The sequence below is a fragment of the Saccostrea cucullata genome, unplaced genomic scaffold, assembly GCF_032062105.1.
Source record: "Saccostrea cucullata isolate Sc308-1 unplaced genomic scaffold, CSIRO_AGI_Scuc_v1 ctg15711, whole genome shotgun sequence".
Classification (NCBI taxonomy): Eukaryota; Metazoa; Mollusca; class Bivalvia; order Ostreida; family Ostreidae; genus Saccostrea; species Saccostrea cuccullata.
Window position 1 is genome coordinate 1069 of NW_026924386.1, and position 9350 is coordinate 10418.

The 9350-nt window shown below is 40.9% G+C and overlaps 2 protein-coding genes across 2 annotated transcripts; both read left to right on the plus strand.

The window, feature by feature from the left end:
- The first annotated feature begins 1169 nt into the window (after window positions 1-1169).
- On the plus strand, window positions 1170-2711 carry LOC134266316 (uncharacterized). Its single transcript, XM_062748538.1, has one exon. It carries the CDS (start codon window positions 1254-1256, stop codon window positions 2709-2711), a length of 1458 nt encoding a protein of 485 aa, XP_062604522.1. The 5' UTR covers window positions 1170-1253.
- A 2304-nt stretch (window positions 2712-5015) lies between these two features.
- On the plus strand, window positions 5016-9020 carry LOC134266317 (uncharacterized protein K02A2.6-like). Its single transcript, XM_062748539.1, has one exon. The coding sequence runs from the start codon at window positions 5016-5018 to the stop codon at window positions 9018-9020; it is 4005 nt and encodes a 1334-aa protein (XP_062604523.1).
- The last annotated feature ends 330 nt before the right edge of the window (window positions 9021-9350 follow it).

The following is a 9350-nucleotide window of genomic DNA, read 5'->3' on the forward strand; positions in this document are numbered from 1 at the left end:
TGTACCCCCTATAAAGAATGACTGCAACTGTGATATGAAGACGTATTGAAAAGTGAACTTCGTATTGACTTTTACAGTGCTTATTCAAATAAAATATGTAATTAACTGACTAAAAGTGTTATTTCTTATGTTTTGAAGAGACTTTGAGGGATTACATGTAATTTTCACATTCCGGGTATATTGTACCCGGTTTTAAAAAAAATGGCCTAAAAATCACAAATTATTGAGAAAAAATGTCTTAAACATGTATTTAAATTTACAATTCAAAATGAAATCACTAAGCAGCTGACGGCCAATTAAGAGAAGGTTATCAAAAGAGATGAGAAGTAATTTGATCTAGAACTGTTGTTTCTCTATGGCAGTAAAACTGTCACTACCCCCTTCAATACACCTACATTTTGCAGTGAGGGTTTCTGGCTAATTCCTATCATGGCAATAAATTATTGCACGATAACACATTAACTTGACATGATGCTGATAGAGCAATGGAAAAAGCACATCACAAGTGAATTTCACTTCAGACAGAGTATCCATAGTAAAACTTTAGGTCATTTTTGAAAGATGGGGAGATTTAAAAAAGGGAATAATTACTGTTTTAAACAAAAAAATGTGCCTCACAACAAGGGAAAATTACTTAAAAAAGAAGAAAACTCACCTGCACCATTCACAAGAGTAGACCGGGAAACCCTGGAACTGGTCAGACATCCACCCTCTGTGAGTGAGGAGCAGGAAATGATGCTGCGGCCTGGGTGCCACCGGTTGCTGCGGCCAAGACCCCTGAAACAGGAGAATCCTGAGGTTTTGACGCAGGCCGAAAACATGGGGTAACGACTCTAGTTCTTTAAAATTTATTGAAATTTAATAAATGATACAATTTAACTAAATTAATTAGTAAATAACTTTTCTACTTATTATAAAAGGCCCATATAAGGCCAGTTTTCCTGAAATTAGGGGTATACCTAAGATCCTGTCAGATTAATAAGCTTAATTAACTCAAAATTAATTAATTCTCTAAATTATAGTAACAATCTTTAAAACTGAACATTTATTTGAGGAAAAAAGTTACAAAAGCAGATTCTTTAGACTGTGATGAGTCTTTTGTCTCAATTCTGAAAACAAGTATAGTCTAAGGGGAGTAACTCTAATTTCTGAAAATGAACTTACCTGGCTAGGAAGTGATCAGGTACAAAACTGGTTTCAGCAGCTGTGATACAGACTCCCACAGACTGGTCCATCTCGGAAAGACGAGCGAGATGTTCAATACAGCCTTTAAAGAACATGGGCGGACCAGTCCTGGCTGTGACGGCAGACTGACTTGGGACATGGACTCCGAGGAGAGGCGTGGCCTGAATACTCGGCTTCGGCTAAAATGCAGCAGGTGCCCTTCTGCGTCCGAAATGCACAACCTCTATGAGGAAGTGCAAACCAACTCAAGGGGAAGGAAAGCCGCAACTGTCAACTACGGCCTACAAGTAGGTCTAAGTCAAACCCCCATCGGCAGCTCATCACTACGCAAAATTCTTATGGCCACCAATACTCCACCGCCTTCTGAGTCTTCACTACAAAAAACAAGTAACACCGTCATGCAAAAAGTAGTCACCCTTAATAAATGTGATATGAAGGAAAGATGCAAGAAATTAGTTAATATTAATAAATTGCGGGGGGCACCAAACCCAAATAACATAGGAATACAGTGCGATGGGATGTATAATAACCCTCTCTACTCTGGGGTGGGGGAAACCCCCTTCCAGCCTGCTACCCAGACCGTCTTCTCTCTTGCAGAAGATGTGACCAGTAGTCACGAGATAATATCCCTAGTGACCAAAAACAAGATATGTCCCGAGGGTCAGCACCTCAAGAACAATCCAAGCCATGTGTGCACTGAGCAGACATGTGGGGCAAATATACCCATGACACAAAACATTGGTGACGAATTCACATGGGCCAAAGAGGGCATACAAGACCTTCTCAAGAATGATTTAAATGTCAAGGACATTACATCTGACCCCGATAGTACAATATTCAAGGCCGCAGAGTCTTTGTATGCGGAGGGCAAACTATCGGACGAACCGCGACATTTTGTCGACACTCGGCACCTTGCTGAAAATGTCAGAAAGGCCATTAAGAAAGATGAATCTTTACAGAAAATTATGCCCAAAAGTACTAAAGCTGAAAGAACCAAACTCCTGCATAACTTTGCTATAGATTTTACAGACAGATGCACTGGTGAGATAAACCAAGCTCAAATTAAATGCACAGGTCATGCAAGCAAAATTAAGAAGCAACTCTCTTATGTGAGTGATGCAATAATTTGCTGCTACATGGGTGAACATGCTTTGTGCAAAAAACACTCTTTAGTATGCAAGGGTGGAAAGAGAAATTGGCTCACTAAAAGTGCTTACCTTGATGGAAACTTCAAAATTCCATACTCCAGGGCCAATGCAAGGATTCTCCAGACCTGCGTCAACAGGCGGCTTGCCCCGTCAGTCCTAGACAAGTCCATTCTTAATACCAATACACAGAAAGTGGAGAGCTTCAACAGGCGTCTAAGGCGCTCACTGCCTAAGAATGTCACTTTCGCACGCAACTTCCACGGTCGGGCGCACAGTGCAGCTCACAGTACAAATAACGGCCCGGGGGAATCCATCAAGGTCTTATGTGCTGGTGTGGGTGCCCCCATCCCAGAGGGGGGAGGGTTAGTCAATCTCTGAAAAATATTCAAAATACTTATGAAAGGCAAAAAATATATCAGAAATCAAAAAAATATAGAAATACTAGAGTAATTAAAAGGAAAAAACTGTATAAACTTTATGAACAGCATCAGGAGGAAGTAAATTACAGAAAGAATATGATGTTTTCAAAGTCAGTTAAAGACCAAAAATCTCAAAATTTAAGCAAAAAAAATGAGCACAGCTATTCAAAACCCCTAAATAAATGAAATAAAATTTACATGTAAACCATAATTACATATAATGCACCAGGGCAAGTGTGACTTGCTGCACAGCCCCTGAGACTGGCAGTGATTCCTCTCCTGGTTGACAGAGTGGGACTCTAACACCAAGTGCTGGGGGTTCACACATAGCTTATTGTGACACAGGTGACTGCACTCTACATTGTCACGCGGAAACTGACTCCGTGTCTGTTTCCTGTCGACCATAAGGGCTACTCTGTGTGCCTTTTCCACCTTTCTACCCTCCTCTGGCCAGTAAACAGTTTGTAACCCATAGCCAGAGGAGGAAATCCTACCCCTCCAATACACACAAGTGTCCCCCTGGGGGCCCCGCTCACTTTTAACATGTAATTTTTTTTTTAAATTCTCAAAAAATGCATCCATTTTATAATGAAAATGACAAATGGCGCCTAAATTGCACTATTTTCTTACACTTACCTTATAAAGTAGTTCTTGCCTTCTTTGTATAGGACAAACACCACTAAATGTTTTCCCATAGACTTCCATACAAATTCCAATCACTGTCACTTATTTATTTAATCAATTTTAAAAAAATCAGTCACTTTAAAGCAAAGTCCAACACCTCTTCTTCAAAATTCCACCACGAAAAATATACACTGCCGCGGCGTTTTTCCTTTGAATTTTGGCCCGTTTCCAACTGGTGTAGATCCGCACTGAATGAAAGTGTCCAGTAAAATATCACCCCTCATCTCAAGTCTTCCTTTATAAGTCCTATATCCTTTTACATATTCTAATAAGTCACATCTCATTTTTGTCACTTATATTTCACTGTCAAATTCCACCACAAAGATTTTCGGTTAATGACCAATCAGGACTCCTGTCAGCTTTTCTCCTCCGCTCAATGTTGGGTGTCCAAAATGGCGGCCCCCTGTACCTAGGCAATTCTGGTGTTTTTCCTCCATGTTTGACTAAAGCGAAAGTGAAAATATGGCAGGTCGTGCGAATCATTATTCGTTTTCAGCGGTCATCTATTAAAAATAATTACTTCGTAGTGACTAATCAGATTAGCAGATTTCAAGTTTTTAGTGAAAACTGTACTATAATAAACTGTGATTGTGACACTTAACCAGCTGGTGACCTACACATATTTATAATGTAAATAAGCTAATAATAAATTACAACGTCAACGTGTCAGTCTTTCAATATAATTATGTAACTACATTAATCATGTTAATACTTACGAGTTCAAGAGTCCGCAAATTTCTCCCCATCCCTCTCTCCTGGCAACTGACTTCTTCTTTGTACCCACCCCTTAATATCCCCAAATAAATCTCCCTCCCTCTCCACAACGCATTGGATTAAAACAGTCTCCTCATTTTCTGTCCATTTCCGTTTTTTTGATGTTTCTTGTGTTGGTTTTGACGTTTCTTGTGTTGATTGTGTGATGTTCTCCATGTTATCAAATTTATGGAATGACAGAATGAAGCAGGCGTTTATTTACATTTGCAGACGTACATAAATTGCCCTTATAAGGCATATGCCGGGTACTAGCACGTGCGTGGCCCCGCATTTTAATATTTATGTTTACAATTTTCTTACCTCCAAAGCTGAAGATTTCCATTTCCAGAGTTGGAGTTCGTACTCCAAATCCGTTGAGTTTGACTCGGTGGAGAACGTACTCCAAGTGTTTTATAACCTCGATTTTAGAAACGTACTCTACGGAGTTCGTACTCTGAGTTTGGAGTTGGAGTTTGAGTATGAGTACGGTAAAAGTTTTATAACCTCGGAGCCAGTTGTTTATGTAGGATAATGTGTGTTATCGAAATGTACATTATATGAAAGTTGAAACATTATATGTACGACTTGAGAGGTGTGTGTAAAACTTCCGGTAATAAACAGCATGGCTCGCTCATGGTAGTTCTTCGTATATAAACGAACCCAGAACATAACATGGTGTCAGAAGCGGCTTGTTAATGTGTTTTTCCTGGCGAGAAGAATAAGCAGTTATACGGAGTAAGTGCATAGTTCGCGTGCATTGCTACATCCAGTATTTACGGACATTATCTGTCTAGTGATTTTCGCGCCGGTACAGACTTTGTTTATGATGGCGTCGTACCAGATTCAACCGCCAGAAAATTTTACATTCACAAAACCTGAGGAGTGGCCGAAACGGATTAAACGATTTGAAAGGTTTAGAATAGTTTCAGGCTTAAATAAGAAGGATGAGACAATTCAGGTTAACACACTTGTTTACGCCATGGGCAATGAAGCTGAAGACATTTTTCATTCGTTCGGATTGGGGGAAGAGGACGCAAAGAAATACGAGAAGGTCAGTGATAAATTCCAGGAACATTTTGTGTCGCGCAGAAACGTCATCTTTGAAAGAGCCAAATTTAATCAAAGAAAACAACATGAGGGTGAGTCCGCAGACAGTTTTATAACAGCACTGTATACATTAATTGAACACTGTGAGTACGGACTACTTAAAGATGAGATGATTCGAGACAGAATAGTTGTAGGCATAAGAGACAGTAAACTCTCAGAAAAACTTCAGATGAATCCGCAACTTAAACTCGAAGAAGCAATCAATCAAGCACGTCAGAAAGAGGCTGTACAGAAACAACAAGCTATTGTGCGCAATGAACTTACCTCATTCTCAGGAGAAACATCAAGTGTAGATGCTGTAAGTAATTCGAAGAAACCTACAGTAAGAAAGAAACATTTCCAAAACAGTCAATCTGGAAAGCCTGGCAAGAAAGAATTCATGAAACCGTTTGGTGGACACAATAACAAAGGAGCATCATCATCATGTCACAGATGTGGTCATTCGCAAGCTCACGGAAGGGATGGATGTCCAGCTAGAAACCAGAAATGCAACAAATGCCATAAAATTGGACACTTTGCTCGAAAATGTCAAAGTTTGCATGAAATTGCCATAGAATCGGATGAAGATGAAGAATTCTTGGGGGCGATACATGGAAGTGCAAATTCTGGTGACAGCAAACCGTGGTTGACAACAATTCAAGTGGACGGACATTCAGTTGAATTCAAAATTGATACCGGTGCTGATGTTACAGCAATACCCGAGCAAATATTCAAGACATTGAATGTGAAAAATCTACAATCTTCGCAGAAAATTCTGAAAGGCCCTGGTAGAAACACTTTGAACGTGATTGGAAAGTTTCACTGTGAATTCTCTCTGGAAAACCGTAAAGCGCATCAGGACGTATATGTCATTAGAGGTCTCAACAAATCACTTCTTGGTAGACCAGCTATTGAGAAACTTGACATTGTCAAACAGATTGCAAGCCTGCAGCTGCACTCTGATTACAAGCAGAAATTCCCTTCACTTTTCAAAGGACTTGGGAAACTACAGGGGGAGTACGAGATAAAGCTTCAAAAGGACGCACAACCGTACGCAGTCACAACACCCAGGAGAGTGGCGTTACCCTACCTAGAGAAAGTCAAAGCCGAGCTGCACAGAATGGAGAGCTCAGGAGTTATCTCAGTCGTAGATGAGCCGACAGACTGGTGTTCAGGTCTCGTTGTGATCCCAAAGAAAAACAACAGTGTTAGACTTTGTATTGACTTGACACAACTCAACAAGTGGGTACGAAGGGAGAACTTTCAACTGCCAAGCACAGAGGAGACCCTCAACAGACTCGCAGGAGCCAAAGTTTTTTCCAAGCTAGATGCGAACAGCGGATTTTGGCAAATACCTCTAGCTCCACCGTCTAGACTCTTAACCACGTTTATAACACCTTTCGGGCGATATTGTTTCAACAGATTACCTTTCGGGATATCATCAGCCCCAGAGTACTTCCAAAAGAGAATGCAGATGATCTTATCTGGTTTTGAGGGAGTTTTATGTCAGATGGACGATGTTCTCGTGTTTGGAGCCTCCCAAGAGGAACATGATAACAGACTAGAAAATGTGTTGAGGAAGCTGTCAAAGGCAGGCATTACACTTAACAGTGAGAAGTGTGAGTTCTCAAAAGATCAGATCACATTCGTTGGACATGTGATAGACAAGAATGGAATCCAACCAGATCCAAAGAAAGTGTCAGCAATCAAGAATTATGAGGCACCACAAAATGTGACAGAAGTTCGTCGCTTCCTAGGAATGGTGAATCAGCTCGGACGGTTCACTGCTAACTTGGCAGAGCACAGCAAACCATTGAGGGACTTGTTACACAAAGACAATGAGTTTACATGGGGACCTCCACAGGAGCAAGCTTTCAGCAAAATAAAAGAGGAATTGAGTGATAAGACTGTGTTAGCCCTGTATGACCCTAAAGCACCGACAAAGGTGTCAGCAGATGCGTCGTCGTATGGTCTTGGAGCCGTACTCCTACAAGCGACAGACAACAGTACTGACCATTGGAAGCCAATTGCCTATGCATCAAGATCTATGAGCCCAACAGAACAACGATACGCGCAAGTCGAAAAAGAAGCACTGGCAGTGACATGGGCCTGTGAAAAATTCTCCGATTTCTTGATTGGTATGAAATTCAGCATAGAGACAGACCACAAGCCTCTCATTGCATTATTAGGATCAAAGGCAATTTGTGATCTTCCACCTAGAGTTCAGCGTTTCCGCATGCGACTGATGAGATATGAATATGAGATATACCATGTCCCTGGTAAAACACTATACACAGCGGACGCACTCTCTAGATCGCCACAGCGAGAAATTGGAAGAGAAGAGGAGGAGCTACAGACAGCTGTAGAAGCGTATGTAGATAGCATCATAGAAACTCTTCCTGCAAGTGAGTCACTTCTAGAAGAAATTCGGAGAAAACTGCATGAGGACAGCGTTCTGAGAATTATCATGAAGTACTGTGAGGAGGGCTGGCCTGGTTATGAGTATCCAACGATCGACCTTGTCACTCGTCCTTTTTGGCAGATAAGAGAGGAACTTTCCATCTGTCAAGGTTTACTCATGAGAGGGAATCGACTTGTCATTCCTACAGTTCTCAGAGCCGAGATGTTGCAGAGAATTCATGAAGGACATCAAGGGATACTGAAATGTCGGGAAAGAGTCAGGAATTCAGTTTGGTGGCCAGGGATAAATCGTGAGATAGAAGACCTGGTGAAAAGCTGTTCGGTATGTGTGAAAAACAGACATGATCAAGCTGAACCTCTACGAACAACCAAATTCCCAGACAGACCATGGGAGATGTTAGGAACAGACTTGTTCCACCTGAAAAATGACAACTACTTACTTGTCGTTGACTATTTCTCTCGCTATGTTGAAATAGCCAAGTTGAAAAGCACTACATCACAGTCGATCGTAAATCATCTGAAATCGATTTTCGCTAGACATGGTATACCAGATATTCTGGTGTCTGACAATGGACCACAGTATTCTAGCTCAGTCTTTCAGACCTTCTCCAAGGATTATGGTTTTCGACATCAAACGAGTAGCCCTCACTATCCACAAGGAAATGGTGAAGCGGAACGTGCCGTACAGACTGTTAAACGTTTGATAAGAAATGCAGATGACCCGTACCTTGCATTAATGGCTTACAGAGCAACGCCATTAAAGAATGGAAGCAGCCCAGCCGAACTCTTAATGGGGAGAAAACTTCGGACAACTTTGCCGGAAAATCCAAGAAACTACTACCCGAAATGGCCAGACTTGGAAAGAGTACGTCAAGTGGAAGAACAATATCGTCAGAACCAAAAACTTAACTTCGACAAGTCAAGGAGAGCAAGACCGTTATCTCAGTTGAACGCCGGAGAAACAGTTTGGGTGAAGGGAGAAGGAGGAGGAACAACTGGGACAGTCAAGGCCAGGACACAACAAAGCGACCGTTCTTACATTATTGAAACAGACAACGGACCAATTCGCAGGAATCGACGACACTTGGAACCAGCTAGTATGTTGAAGGATGAAGTATTCGCAAGTGATACTTTCGATGAAGATAACGCGCAGTGTGAAAAAAATCCTCCACGTGAAAATGTGTGTGATGAAAAGTTGTCGTGCGAAACCCAAAACCAATCTGCGACAAATGTGAATAACAAACCTGTGCGCGTCGATCAAACAAGTTCGCGCATCACCAGATCTGGTAGAGTGTCCAAGCCAGTTCAGAAACTGAACTTATGACTTGTATATTTCATAGCTGTGTTATTGTTGGTTAATGCATGATTTGAATTAGATAAATTCTAATTAGTAATGTTCGTTAAAGTTTCTAGTCAGTAATTTCTAGTCAAAGTTTTGTTTGTTGATGAAAATGCGACTATGTTTGTAATGCTACAAATGTCGAAAATATTCCCTGATTTTTAAAGTAACTGTTTATTGACTTTGTAATATCTTGAAATAAGGGAGATGTAGGATAATGTGTGTTATCGAAATGTACATTATATGAAAGTTGAAACATTATATGTACGACTTGAGAGGTGTGTGTAAAACTTCCGGTAATAAACAGCATGGCTC